General features: G+C 42.7%; 1 protein-coding gene across 10 annotated transcripts in view; it reads left to right on the top strand.

Annotated features, from left to right (window-relative positions):
• Positions 1–14,374, top strand: part of LOC109857461 (sterile alpha and TIR motif-containing protein 1) — a 71,445-nt gene extending 57,071 nt beyond the window's left edge. For 8 of the 10 annotated variants that reach the window (XR_002250501.1, XR_002250499.1, XR_002250500.1 and 5 more), the window contains 8 exons: positions 456–714; positions 1,271–1,438; positions 7,677–7,778; positions 8,467–10,482; positions 10,652–10,818; positions 10,982–11,203; positions 11,527–11,563; positions 12,039–12,089. Coding sequence is in view for 2 of the 10 variants with exons in the window: in XM_020433769.1 (XP_020289358.1) it covers positions 456–714; positions 1,271–1,438; positions 7,677–7,778; positions 8,467–10,482; positions 10,652–10,818; positions 10,982–11,157; positions 11,527–11,563; positions 12,039–12,966 (3,853 nt within the window). In the remaining 8 variants the exon portion in view is untranslated. Of the gene's footprint in view, positions 1–455; positions 715–1,270; positions 1,439–7,676; positions 7,779–8,466; positions 10,483–10,651; positions 10,819–10,981; positions 11,204–11,526; positions 11,564–12,038 lie in introns of all 10 variants that reach the window. The other 2 variants (XM_020433769.1, XM_020433767.1) reach the window with 2 other exon arrangements.
• The last annotated feature ends 49 nt before the right edge of the window (positions 14,375–14,423 follow it).

Raw genomic sequence — 14,423 nt, 5'->3', positions numbered from 1 at the left:
AAAAGTTATTAAAAGCTCGGTGATTCACTTCCTTTTTTTTTTTTTTTTTTTTTTTTTTTTTTTTTTTTTTTTTTCAAACTTCAAACACGTGTTCAGAGACTTCGTAACTACAAAGACTTGCGTAACTTTAAAAGCTCCGAGAGTCGGTGGACATTTTGTATACATAACAATTCGCGCTATTTTCGAAACGCTCGGATTATTTTTAACATATTGCTCACATATCGCGCGTATTTTACGTATCCCGATGAAATGCGAGATAATCTCACAATTGTGTCACAGCGACAAATAAACCAATTTTTGCGATAAAACTGACGATCTCTTTTTTACGATTTAAAACATGAAAGTAAATTCAAATTATTCGTATTTTATCGCGCTCGACTCAATTTCTCTGTGTCGCTTCTCCAAATTGTCTCTTTCACAACATTTTTTTGTTTTTTTTTTTCCCCATGTTGCAGAGACGGCAATGGACCGGAAGAGACCGATCTCACAGAACCGCTTGTGACATTTCCGGACTCGGACTCGCCGCCACCTGTCAGCGATGCTGTCACACTGACAGGCGGTTCCCCGTCTCAATTGAGTTCTCTGAATTCTTTGAACAATCTTCATCACGGCATAAGCCCACCGATAAACATACCGAACATAGCGAATTTACCTGCTGGTCAGGAAACCATGAAATTCGAGCAGAAGAAGATGACGAGCGCTTCCAAGACGAAGGTGATTTTTCTCGCATATGTTAGATATTCTTCGAGAATTTGTTTTTGTATTCTCAATAGTTTCACGCATATATAATCCGTAAAACAATTACAACGATTAAAATCTAAAATTGATACAACGATTATTGAAATAAAATCGTGTCTTATTTGTAAAGGACAACTAAACTATGCGATAATAGCGAAAACAAAATTTCATGAATTTGCCTGTGTGCCATCGATGTTTGCTCTTAACATATGAACTAACGCGTGTGTTTACAAATATATATTTGATAAAAATACGGCACGAATATAACTCGAGTTCTGATTTGCCGAGCGCCACGTCACTTTCGATAGACGTTACATTCGCTCGTCGACGATGTTAGACGCGCAGCGGATGTTTGGCTACCAAGGTGCGGCTTCCTCCGGGTAGTCTAGGTCAAGGACTGTCTATCCGCAACTATCGCGCGTAGAAAAAAACGTCGGATTCAAACTAGGACACGCGGATTGTCTAAAATAAAACTCTGTTTTTCATTCTGATTTTTTTCTCTTCTAATTATCGATTCTTTGTTTTTATTCAGGTCGTTACGGATGGATTTAGCGCCGAGAAAGCGACGGCGAACAGCGCCGAGATGAGGGCCCTGCAAACGGGCGACGTCTCGTACAAGGAGGAGAGCGCCGCGACGGCGGCGAGAGCGCGCGTCGAGCTCGACGGCGTCTCGGCGGAAAAGAGCATCGCTGCCGCGAGGGTGAGTAACGGTTTCGTGTAATTAAAAATAACCTCGCGTAAAATAAAACGCAAAAACTGTAAACACACACTTTGAACTTTGCACGCGGCAGTCGCGAAACAATTAGATATCTCTTCGTGAGTTTTACTGCCGCAATGTAAACACGCGAGAAGTCGCGTGAAATCGTCCTCGAACTTCGTAAGTAGAAAGACACGCGCGTTTGTAGAAGTGCTTTGAATTAAAAATTGCGGCGTGAGTGAGAAAAAAACAAAGAAGAGAATTTCTCAAGGTTCCCTTTTGGTGTCGTCTTTTGAGGCGTCCGCGTTTTCTCTTTCTCTCTCTCTCTCTTCCTCTCTCTCTCGTAGCCTGATCTTTCTCGTTCGGGGGACAAAAGGATCGAGAAGAAGGCTCTGGGTGGGTGCGGCTCGAATAATTTGGCACGAAGTGCGGCGTGCAGAAACTCGCGAGTTAAGGCACTATTGAGGGGGTCGTTGACACGCGCGTACGTTTGCGTTTTCCTCAGTTGTGTTGTGTCGCGTGTCTCGCTGAAATGAAAACCGTGTAATTTCGTAAATACACCGCGGACGAGAATTTATTTTACACCCGATATTTCTGATAACAAGACAAATTTTTAACGAAGATACACAATGCAATAAAAATTAAAAACTTTCGTAGATAGAAAAAAGTGATGTTAGACGTTCGAGAATTCAACGTCAAAAAATTATATTAAATGCAGACGCGAATAGAAGTATTAAAAAAAAAATCGCGTCAGAATCGGTCGAATTTTGCTTGAAATTGAATTCTCTCGGGTCTCTTCGCAGCTTCGTCTTTCAGAAACCGTCGTGTTTTTTTTTTGCGAAGTAAACGCGCGCGTCGTCGACAGTTGCGCTTTCTCGTATGTGTGTGCATCCGAGATAGCTACCGCAAATCTCGACCTTGACTATCGGCCAAGGCGTTGATTTCGCAAAAGAGACGCGCGAGGTATACGCACAATCGCGACAGGCGGAAAGTTTCGGAGAGTGTAGCCCTCGTGTGTAAGTAATCGTGAGACACCGTGTCGCTCTCCGGCACCGGGATGAGGAGTGTTGGTCTGGCTCGCGTTCAAAAATCCGTATGCTGCTGACTCAAAAGTCACGTAGTAGTCGACTTAGCTGAATTTGACTAAATTTAGACGACGACACGCCGCGTCGGACGTAAATAAATCACGAAACGAAAACTGCTACTCGCGCTACACGCGATTCGGGTCACCCGGTAGAAATCGAGCCAGCTTCGTTCCGAATCTGATGATTAATCTCACGAAGATCCGTTATCCAATTTCTCTTACAAAGCAGAAATGTGACAAATGAAATAATATAGTAATAAAAAAAAAAAATTTACGGAGATGTCTCGTAAAACTAAAATCTTAAACGCTCTTTTATTTGTACCCAGTTTGTTAAAACGGTAAATGATAAACTATTTAAGTGTAAAGTGTTATCGCATAAAAAAATATACACGTCTATAGTTCATCCATTATTCCAGTCTCTTATCACAGAGAGAGAGAAAAAAAATATTTAATCTACAAAGTGCTGCGCTTTGCATTAATTTAACTTGATTACAAAAAATGAATAATCTTCCGAACACGGAATCTAATCTTTTCCTCGCTGATGGCATCTTTGCGTGACTCGCGCGTAGGTTTACTCGCCAACAAAAGAGCTCGACTAGTGCGAACAGAAGATAAATTGTCGTGTTTCCTGAGACGCGGGAAAAAATGCGTGTCCGACTCGGACGAAAAATCGCCGGGACGATTGCGTGCCATATTTCGTTCGTGGGTGTGTTCGGCCATTACAATTTTTCTTTTTTTTTTTTTTTTTTTTTTTTTAAAGGAATGTTGACGAAAAAAATAGGAAATTCGAACACGCGCTTTTTTTTTTTTTTTTTTTTTTTTTTTTTTTCTCGACGAACATGCCACGCTATATCCTTGACCCCACGTGTCGGCCTTGTGACGCGCGTATGAAATGACTGTCAGCACGTATGCAATTTTGTTGCGGATCATTTTCCGTCCAATTTGCGAAATCGGCACGAGTTTATTGTATATACGATCGAAATGTTTGTCGCACAAGCATCGTTTACCAAGTAATTTCAAAGTCCATATTTGGGGTTTTTTTTTTTTTTTTTTAATCAGACGCTCGCAATTAACGACGAATTATAAAATGAGACACATTGTGTAGATTGCAGAGATGTGTCTGATAAATGCATAGCTCGATACATCTTATCTTTGCAGCAATCGCGACTTACAAGCTTCTCCGATAGATGTCGCTAGACTTAAGTAAAGAACAACAAGATCTTCGACAGCCGGTTGACACAGAATATAGGTACCAGATGGATTTTAAAGGCTGTTTTTCACGTATGTTCACCTAGAACTTCGAGCGATTTATTTATTTTACTTTAAAACGCGTTTTCTTATTTATGTCCCACACAATTAAGAAATCGCTAAAATATCAAAAACATTCCTTTCTTTAAAGACAAAGAATAATTTAGATTCTTTATTAACATTTCTTTCGACTCGAGCTATTTTGTCCTAGTTTTCTGCTTCTCTATTATGAAAACTCTTCGTTTCCATGGTGAATGATAATAGTCACGGGGATGGCCGAGTGCGAAAATAAGTCGTCGTCGCAACCCCCGGGTCGATAATCCGCTGTTCCCGCATAGTGGCAGTTTGTTCGCAACGCTTCTCGTTGGCGGTCGCTTGGTCGGTCTTGGTTTTTCTTCTGGTTGCATGCCGCCGTTGCATGGGACAACAATTGTCCAAGTTATTGGCGCGGGGCTTCTTCCCAAGTGCGAGGTTTCCGAGAGATACTACGATACCTCATCGTCGTTCTCAAATCTCGGACGGAAGTGTCTCGCAAACGGTAAACGAAACAATTTCGGCCAACGAAATCGAATGAGTTCTGAGTTTCAAATGCGCACGAAAACAAAAACCAACCGATCAGTTTGCATTATTGTTTTTTTCTCGCCACAATTTAAAAAGATAAATAATGAGAACTGTGACACACTTCGTGTACATATTTGATCTGCTTTGTGTCTCTCCTTCTGAAAACTGGATCTGCGAACATTCCACGGTCGAAAGAGAGAAAATCTTCTTTCTACTTCCGAGATGTCGTCTCGGGTGTACGGTTCGGATGAAGGTGTGAAAATAGAATCGTGCGTTTTGTCGTCAGACTCGTTTGTTTGGTTCGCCGTTCATTCAGCGGCGCGACGTGACGCGATGCGTGAGATCATCGTTCAGATTTTGGTGGAAAAGCCGTGCCAAAATATGACGACGAGAAAATTTTGCGAATTTTACCGAGTGTCGCCGATACACACGTCTCTCTGTAGTGTCGCAGAACCGAAATAGAGCGCGAATGGATTGCCCGTGTGGTTAAATTGCCAACCAGACTGACACTCCGTCGGGTGTTTTCAAGGTCGCGGACGAAAAGGTGATCGTTGGTCGTTTTATTGACCGATAAAAAAAAACGTTACAACGATAAGAGTTCAATAAAAAACAAACCGATAAGCAATTTACGCAGACTTGGAAAACACGAGATTGCAGGAAACACATTTGTTCTCGATATCGATTTTATGAGGAAAAAAAAATAATATTTGCGATTTGTATCAAATTTATACAGACTTTAAATTCCATATTTTAAGTACTTTACGATTTTTTTTAATAAACTCTACAGACACACATCACAGTTACAAATCGCTAATGAGATCGCGAAAATTCTGCCAAGAGCGCAAGCGTGTGAAAATCTTGAGAACGTGCATTTTGATTCGCGCAACACCTGACGTTTTTGATGTTGTCCGCGCGGGTGTGAAATCGAAACGAACGACGATTCATTCGCGTTGAGTGATTCGCGCTCGCACTATTTCTAGGCTGGTCGAAAAATAGTAGCAACGGGAGATGATACGAGTGTGTGCCGTTAAAAAGCCGATTACGTGATTGACGCTCTCGGAATGCATTTCTCTCTCTCTTCCTTATTTCTCTCTCTCTCTCTCTTTCGTCTTCCTCTACCTCGTCGTATTGTACGCACGGTGGGCGTAACGAAATTAAACTCTCGCGGGGTAGTGAATCGCGTCTAAACGCGAGTTGAGATTAGTTTGCGCCGCGCTACCATCACGCTCGCGCAAAGTGTGATCTGCTACGACGACTCTCGTTGTCAATCCACATCGTCATGATTGTAGTTGGTACAGAAAACGTAATTTCAATTTAACAATCGAAAACATTTTTCTTCTTTTTTTTTTTTTTTGACGTTAGCTAAGGAATTTGAATTAATATTAGAGAAGTAGAATTAGAAGAATTAAATATTTTTTTTTTTTTTTAATTTACATAATGAAGATGCGAATTATATATGCGCGTATTTTCTTACAAGTTTTTTGCTTAGAACGAATTAAACAAATTATTTTCAATAGTAGAAGTATTTTTACGCCAAGTTGTTTTCAAGTGTTTTCTAATTTTTTAACAATTGAGAAGAATAATCACTGATTCCGCGTTTCAAGTGTGATGTTGAGTTTCGATTGAAATATGAGCGCGCCGTGGCCGATACATCGTGGCGTGTTGCATCGAAAACAATTCGAACACTCGCGAATGGTAAGTTTATACTCTCACGAAACTCTCGTGCTCGTCGTTGACTCAAACGCGTTCGTGAAAATATCCGGTGACAGATCTCAAAACCGCGCATTTAAAATCGGATTTGTGTGCCGTTCAAGAATTTGCGAAATGTCACACACACACACACACACACACACACGCTACCGTGTTTAAACACAAAAGGTGGCGATTGAGTTGATACTTGAGCGAAAGTATTGTCTCTCAAATATTCGCTCGTGTTAAAATTTATTATGTGAAGACTCAAATTTAGAAGAAGAGAACATGAAGATTGTATTTGACGGAGTGCGGCGACTGTGCGGTCGAGCAACTTTCATGACGACGCGCGTTTTCTCTCGCGCCGGTTTGATTGTAACGTCGATTGTGTTTGTTCGCGTTATATCGCGACGTCACGAATTAGCAAAGCGACAGAGTCGTCGACGGATCAGACTTTTAATACGTCGCGTAACAGGCGTCCGTGACGACACGCTCGAATTATATTTAGAAGAATACGTCAAGAGAGCGACGAGGAAATTGAGAGGAGAGAGGAGAGAAGAGGAAGAGGAGATACGTTCGAGACGCGCGCGAGATCAACGAGCTTTTCACAATGCGGATCATTGTGTCGCGAAGTCTCGCGGGGAAAAGTACGAGCCTGCGAGTCGCAGAGGCTGATACGTGCCGGCGATAGCGATAAGAACCCGCGACGTGTATCCGCGAGATATCACAATAATTGGTATTTAATTCTATTTGTCGCAATCCCGGTCGCTCGACGCGCACTTATATCTATCGTCAGTAATCTCAATTGATCAATCGTTAATTAACGGTTGAACTTTGTAATTATTCAAAATTGTTTTCTTTTTTTTCTCTCTCTCTCTCTTTCTTCTTACGTAAAACAGTGATGGTACAGTAAAAAAAAAGTGTCTCAAATGATATTTAATTGAATAATTTGTTGAGTGCGCGATAAGCGTTTTCTCGCGCGCGACATTTCGATCGTTTCAGTTCAATCATCGCGACAGAGAGAACGAACGATCCGCGCGTATCTTGGTTTTATTGATCGTTAGTGTTGTGGCAGACCGTCGAAAAAGATCGAATCGTTTTTCGAACACAGTGCAACAGTTGCGCGACGCGGGATGCTGTTCGCGCTATATCGTTAAATTAGCGAGCGCGTCATAATTGGACCTTCGATAACACGCGCTAATTCTCTGCAACGCGGTCGAACGTTCGCCACAACAGAGTGTCGCTACCGAATGTGTCCGATGCGCAACGATCGGATTTGATAGACGAGTTCTTATGGAGATTAGGATTAATAAGATATTATAAAAGAAGGATTATATATATAAAAGAATTTTCCGTCCCAAGGGAATTCGTTTTAGATGGGCGAGAAAAATATTCGCTTAATTGCTACAATAGATAACAAATTACTGTGGTGCAATAGATATTTTAACTTATCAGCGTAGTGAGTGATAAAGCATATTCTTCGCGAATCACGATACGATTGTTTGCTACACACAATTGTGTAGTAATTTTTTTATAAATAGAAAACATAAAAGCTGACATTTCTTGCGCTTGTCGCAATTAATTGAACTTTGAGAAAAAGTTTAAATAAGAGAAATATATCGCACGTTGCGAAGTTTTATGTTTGCCTTTCTTTTGCAGGAACAAAGAAGCTTGAAAGCTGGCGACCTGTCACATCAGGAGAGTAATAACGTGGCGGCGTCCACCATGAAACTTCAAAGTGATTCGTTCACTTCCGAGAAGGTAAACAAATCATCTCAATTATCTTTCTTTCTTTCTTCCGCGATTTTGTTGAATTTTACGTTGCATCGCGAGGAAAACCGCGAGGCGTTGTTTCCTACGCTCGGTTATATTACACATTCGTGGAATTCTGGCGTACCATCAAGGAGAGAGAATGCGCATTAAAATCCACCGGATTTTCCTGACAGCTCAAAATCGTAAATCGTCATTCTTAACGATGTGGAGAACGCAGCCGCCGCCGGTGGCCGGCTCTGTATTTTCGGCGCGCGAGAAATTACGTCGGCGTTTAGCGCATTTCTATATATCCGCGATGCAACGGGCGGTGATTTAAACGCCGGCGAACTCGCGATCCGACCGCAGTCGAAAGAGCGAACTCACGCGAGACATTCGCGTGTGAGGAGGAAAACGCGCGAATTCGCACGCTCTTCGTCGGTCTGGAAAATTGCGATGATGTTGAGAAAGTGCAGTCTTGACTCGCGAATGGTACAAACGAGTTCTGAAATGTAACGTTTTACAATTAGACATTTTATAACTTGAAAAAAAACATACTTTAATTTTTTTTTTTTACCTTTTTCTGTTTGTTGAAACACACGTGTGTGTAATCCGTATTTTACTCTCGAGAAAAGTCTCTCTCGATCACTCGGAAGTGTCAGTTCTCGACGAATATCGAAGATATTTTTGTACTTTGCAGAAAGCGATGGCGGCGCAGCAGCAACGACAGACGGTCACGTCGAGCGGCATCTTCAATCACGAAAAACACATGGCGTCGAGTTCGCAATCGAGCATCACGATCGCGTCCAAGTCGGGAGTGAGTTCATCCAAGTCGTCGATGATCAGCGCAGCGAGTGCGGTTAATCAACTGATGAACGGCATGCGACCGCCAACGGCCGAGGACGAACTGCTATCCTTGCCACTGGACGATCTGGATTTGCTGTGCTCCAAGTCGAATCCGCAGGATGTGGACTGCGCGATCTCCAAGTACTGCAACCTGCTGGACAGCTTCGTGGAACGATTGAAGGCGGGCGGGGACAGCGGGAAGAGCAGCACCAAGGCGCCGCAGCTGTTGAACAGGGTGAACGAAATCATTCGAAAGGCCTGGGCGGTGCCAACGCATGGCCACGAGTTGGGTTATACTTTGTGCAACACTCTGAGAACGCTCGGTGGTCTTGATCTACTAATGTCAAACTGCATTGCGAACAATCACGAGCTGCAATTCTCGTCGGCCAGATTATTAGAGCAATGTTTGACAACAGAGAACCGCGCTCATGTGGTTGAAAACGGTCTGGAGAAGGTGGTGAACGTTGCGTGCGTGTGCACGAAGAACGCCAACTCGGTGGATCACTCGCGCGTCGGCACCGGCATTCTCGAGCATCTGTTCAAACACAGCGAAGGTACGTGCAGCGACGTGATCAGGCTGGGCGGCTTGGACGCGGTACTGTTCGAGTGTCGGAAAAACGACGTGGAGACGCTGCGACACTGCGCCGGGGCGCTCGCGAATTTGTCGCTATACGGCGGCGCCGAGAATCAGGAAGCGATGATAAAACGTAAGGTACCAATGTGGCTGTTTCCGTTGGCCTTCCACAACGACGACAATATTAAATACTACGCCTGTCTGGCGATCGCCGTGCTGGTCGCCAACAAGGAGATCGAAGCTGCGGTTCTCAAATCCGGTACGCTCGATCTCGTCGAACCGTTCGTCACGTCGCACAATCCTTACGAGTTTGCCAAGTCGAATCTCGCGCACGCTCACGGTCAAAGCAAGAACTGGCTGGAGAGGTTGGTACCGGTGCTGAGCTCGAAGCGAGAAGAGGCCCGCAATCTCGCGGCCTTCCACTTCTGCATGGAGGCGGGCATCAAGAAGCGACAGGGCAACACCGAAATCTTCCGGACGATCGGCGCTATTGAGCCGCTGAAGAAAGTCGCCAGTTGTCCAAATGCGATCGCGTCCAAGTACGCGGCCCAAGCCTTGAGATTGATCGGCGAAGAAATTCCGCACAAACTCAGCCAACAGGTACCTTTGTGGTCTACTGAAGATGTTCGAGAATGGGTGAAGCAAATCGGTTTCGCCGAGGTCGCTCCGAACTTCGTAGAGAGCCGAGTGGATGGTGATCTCTTATTGCAGCTAACGGAAGAGAATCTGCGCGAGGACATCGGCCTAACAAACGGCATCATGCGTCGCAGGTTCGCCCGCGAACTGCAGAATCTGAAGAAGATGGCCGATTATAGCAGCCGCGACACTGGCAACCTCAACAGCTTTCTGCAGTCCATCGGCCAGGAATTCTCGATCTATACATACAGCATGTTAAACGCCGGCGTGGACAAGGACTCGATACGCAATCTGTCAGAGGATCAGCTGCTGACCGAGTGCGGCATCACCAACAGCATCCACCGGCTGAGAATACTCGACGCTATCAAGAATATGCAACACAATCAGTTCAGTTCGTGCGAGGAATCGCTTGACAAGTCGCTCGATGTGTTCGTCAGTTATCGCAGATCGAATGGTTCACAGCTGGCAAGTTTATTGAAGGTGCACCTGCAGCTACGCGGTTTTTCGGTGTTCATTGATGTCGAGAGACTCGAGGCTGGCAAGTTCGACAACAATCTGTTACAGAGCATCAGACAAGCTAAACATTTCCTCCTTGTGCTAACTCCCCAGGCTTTGGAGAGATGTATACAAGACAGCGAGTGCAAAGACTGGGTTCATAGAGTGAGTTCAAAAACCCTGTATATTCGCATAATTGCTAGATCTTATAGGAAATATTTTATTCAATTAAAGTTAAAGCTAATGAAAAGTTGTGCGATTTTTTGTTTGTGTTTTATTAGTTAAATCGTTAAAAGTCGCATATTTCACTTCGAGCCGTCGATTGTACTTACAGGAGATTGTCGCCGCGTTGCAATCGCAGTGCAACATCATCCCGATAATCGACAACTTCCAATGGCCGGAACCTGAAGAACTTCCCGAGGACATGCGCGCGGTGTGTCACTTCAACGGTGTTCGCTGGATTCACGATTATCAAGATGCCTGCGTAGACAAATTAGAAAGGTAAAGCAAATCAATTGTTGAATCAAACTTGTTTATAGTTAAAAAGTCACGATAGATACTACCTTTTAAAGTGGTTTAATTATTTAATAACGTCATTTTAAACGTTGTATTTTTTCCGAAGATATTTGTAACTTAAGTTTTTGTTTTTTATAAAATCGTAAAGGTTTATGCGAGGCGAGATACCTGTGAGATCTGAGCTCTCTGGCGGAATTCCGCGCAGCATGGCGCCCAAGGACGTGACCCAGCCGGGCACACCTGCCAGCACGAATGTACGACAGCCGCCCAACTATCAGCGGATGCACAGCAACGAAAGCAGGGGCAGCGACAAGGATTCTACAGGCGGGCGAGACTGACTAGATGGCCCGCCCACAGCCATATCGAGCAGGTAGTTTATCCCTGTTGCAATTTAGCATAGCTCTAATATTGATTTTTGACAACCGAATCGATTCGTTAACGTCGAGGAAAAAGTCTAACGTAGAATTCATTAACTCTTTGGAGGATCACGATCCTGACTTTGTTTTGATGAGCCTAATGAGATGAGAAATTTATAATTACCGAGATCGTGTTATAAAAGAGCCCTTGTGATTCATTAGCTTGAATTCTTAAGAAGTCATTGGACTCTCTTGCCAATCGTTAACGAGTCGATTTTTGCAATTTGATTTTGAGACGAGCTCTACTAACGTAACATCAATTTTTGTTTTCACGCAGCCAAGATTGCGAATCGCTCAATGACAATCACGACTAGGTCAGTCAGCGATACAAATTCTTTTTATTGATGTTTAAACAATGTCAAAACGTTACTATCTTCTCTTGCTTCCTTCACATCTTTGCATTATATTTGTCCCTGTTTATTGCCCTGTTATCGTTTGTGTCTCTTTTAACTTTTACAAGTTTCTTATAAATCCTATTTATGTGTTTATTGTAAGCTTTTTATAATTTAAAGGTGAAGGTGTTTTTTTTTTTTAATACATTCATGTATACATATAAGAAAATATTTCTTTAGATGTTCACACGATGTCGTTATGCGATTAGCGTGTTAAATTTATAGTCGCATGTTGCAACTGTGTCCATCAGACTTCGGTGTTCGATATAAAAAATGGAAAACTTAAAGAGATAAAAATCCAATTATTTTTCTCTTTTTATTTAATCTCAGAAAGAAAAGATCAAAGAAAAATATCGGAATCGTAATCTCGCCAACAAATACTGTTTTCATTTTTTAGGCTTAAAAAGTCGTCAAGTCCGTCTCGTTGGTTAATGGGTCTGCCACCGACATCGCCGCGTTTCAAGTACGTACACGCGGGAGTCAACAACAGTCCGGCAGTGCCACGCAGACCGCCGCGGCAACCTCCTTCGCCATCGGCGCGTTCCCGCTCGTTGGAGTTGTTGGATCAGCAAGATCAAGAGCGAAAATCGCCGATTTCTTCCGCGATCGTCCAACGACCACCGCTTCCTAGACCGAGATCGCGAAGTCTGGACGGTCTGCTGGACGAAGACATCACGACGAAAAATGACGATGGGGAAAAGCAAGAGACACAACAGCGTGAAAAGACTCGGGAATGTACTCCGGCAAATTCGGGCGAGGACAAAACCGTTCCTGTTTTGGAAGAAAATCAAAAGAAGCCTAATGTCGAAGTCAAGACCATCAAGGACGAACCCAAACCCGCTCCCAGGACGAAGCCAAAAATGTTCGACGTTGAATCCAAATCCGAGACGGAGGTCATACAAACGTCTTCTAACAAGGACGAGAGTGAGAAAGAGACTGTGTCAACGCGTCCTTTGAAACCGAGTCGAAACTTCAGTTCAGACGGACAATCGTCAGCGATGTCTAGCAAGCAACACCAGGAACATCAGATAGAAGAGCAGAAAACCAGTCAGGCGATGCAGAAAAAGCTAATAGCGCAGGGCGGCGACGAGAACGACGATTACGACGACGACGACAGATCGACGATGCTGTTGAAAGCATCGAGAAGTTGTGGTGCGGGGTTAGACTCTGACGGGAGCGTCTCGTCGAACGATTACGGCGGGCCCAGAACTCGCACGAAGACTCCAGGTTCGCTGTTATCACTACCGGCGGGCGCGGAACCCAAACGCAAACGAAACTTTATGGACAAGTGCGTGAACAAAGTGCGGTCATTTATGAAAAAGTAGAGCGCGAAGAAACTCTTTGTTATTTAATTCCGCAATTTAAAGTAAGAAGAAGTAAAGCTTGCAAACTTTTTTTATAAACAACGGTCAAATTTTTTTAAAGATTCTCTAAGAGACTGTGCGCGTACAAATGACAAAGAAATATGCACACGCAAAAACAACGTGTGCAAAAGAGAGTTGAAAAAAATTGTAAATTTTAAAATTCCAAAAAATCATTCAAAAATTATATTCGTTTTGTGAAACACATACGTTCAAAAATTGAAGTTAATTCAAAACTTGAGAGTCTTCAGTCTTTCAGACCGTTGTTCGCAGAAGTATTCAGCGATCGCCTTCGGCGATCTTTCTGAGTTACTTCGTTTCTCTCTTCTTGTTTATTTAATTTCGCGATGCGAAAGAGTATTTTGAATATTGCGCGGACTTCGTAAATCCGTTTCGTGTACAATGACAGGCAGCATGAAAGTATATATAGCGAAATGTTGTGCCTAAAAGCATGCGACAAGTGTCTTCATAAAAAAAGTCTTCGAGATTTTTCAACTCGAGACACGCCTCGGGAATTGGCCTGCTTTTTCAGGTGCCTTTTTGTATTGTATTTTTTTTCTCGTAGAATTATATTGTATATTGTATATATATATATTGTACAATTAATATATATAGAAAACAAACGTACGAATTGTAAAAGGCGGCTAGATCGTTATATTTGTAATACTATTTTTTTAGGCAGTTCTTTTCTTTTAGACAAAATGTTTACAAGAAAAAACAAAACGCGTGTGATTTGCGTAGTTCACGCAGTCGCGAAACATGGTTGTTCTTATTGCAGCTAACACTTGGAAATGTTGTATATATATATATATATACACGCACATACACAAGTGTACAAGGAGTTCAGTAGTGACGCGCGACTCGTCGACATTCTTTCTTGAAAATCTTCAAAAAGATAATTGAACGTTTTTCTTGACACTATTTAATTCAATCATATTTTCTCACAACTCTTGTAACATTTATATCGTTTTTCAATCGATCGTAGACCATTACGCGTCTCGGTATTTTTTTTTTGTGTCTAAAAACAAATTGTGTGAATTTTCGACAAAGAATATCGCGCGCGTGCGGCAAACGCGCTCAGTAACTAAGACACATGATATGTAATCGTGACTGTTTCTTTTTTCAGATCGCGCAATATTTTATTCTTTAACACTGTTATTATCGTAATCGATCGTCCGATACGATATCTCTCGCCAGGAGAATCAAATCGGCGACGCTTCGTTATGTGTAGTTTAAGAAATCCGCCTGATTCTCGCAAAACTGTATATTTTACCAAAGTTTCGTAAAGTTACGAATTTTATCGAAATGTTTGAATGTTTCTCAGAAATAAATTTTATTTAGCAAAACAAGAAATTTGCTGTTATTTGTTCTCATAAATATTGCTAGAGAGTCTTTTTTCCTCTCTCAAAAACCGAGTTTGA

This window comes from Pseudomyrmex gracilis, unplaced genomic scaffold (assembly GCF_002006095.1).
Source record: "Pseudomyrmex gracilis isolate BER0280 unplaced genomic scaffold, ASM200609v1 scaffold_160, whole genome shotgun sequence".
NCBI classification, from domain to species: domain Eukaryota; kingdom Metazoa; phylum Arthropoda; class Insecta; order Hymenoptera; family Formicidae; genus Pseudomyrmex; species Pseudomyrmex gracilis.
Note: the sequence above shows the minus strand (reverse complement) of the source record. Positions and strands in the feature narration are given on the sequence as shown.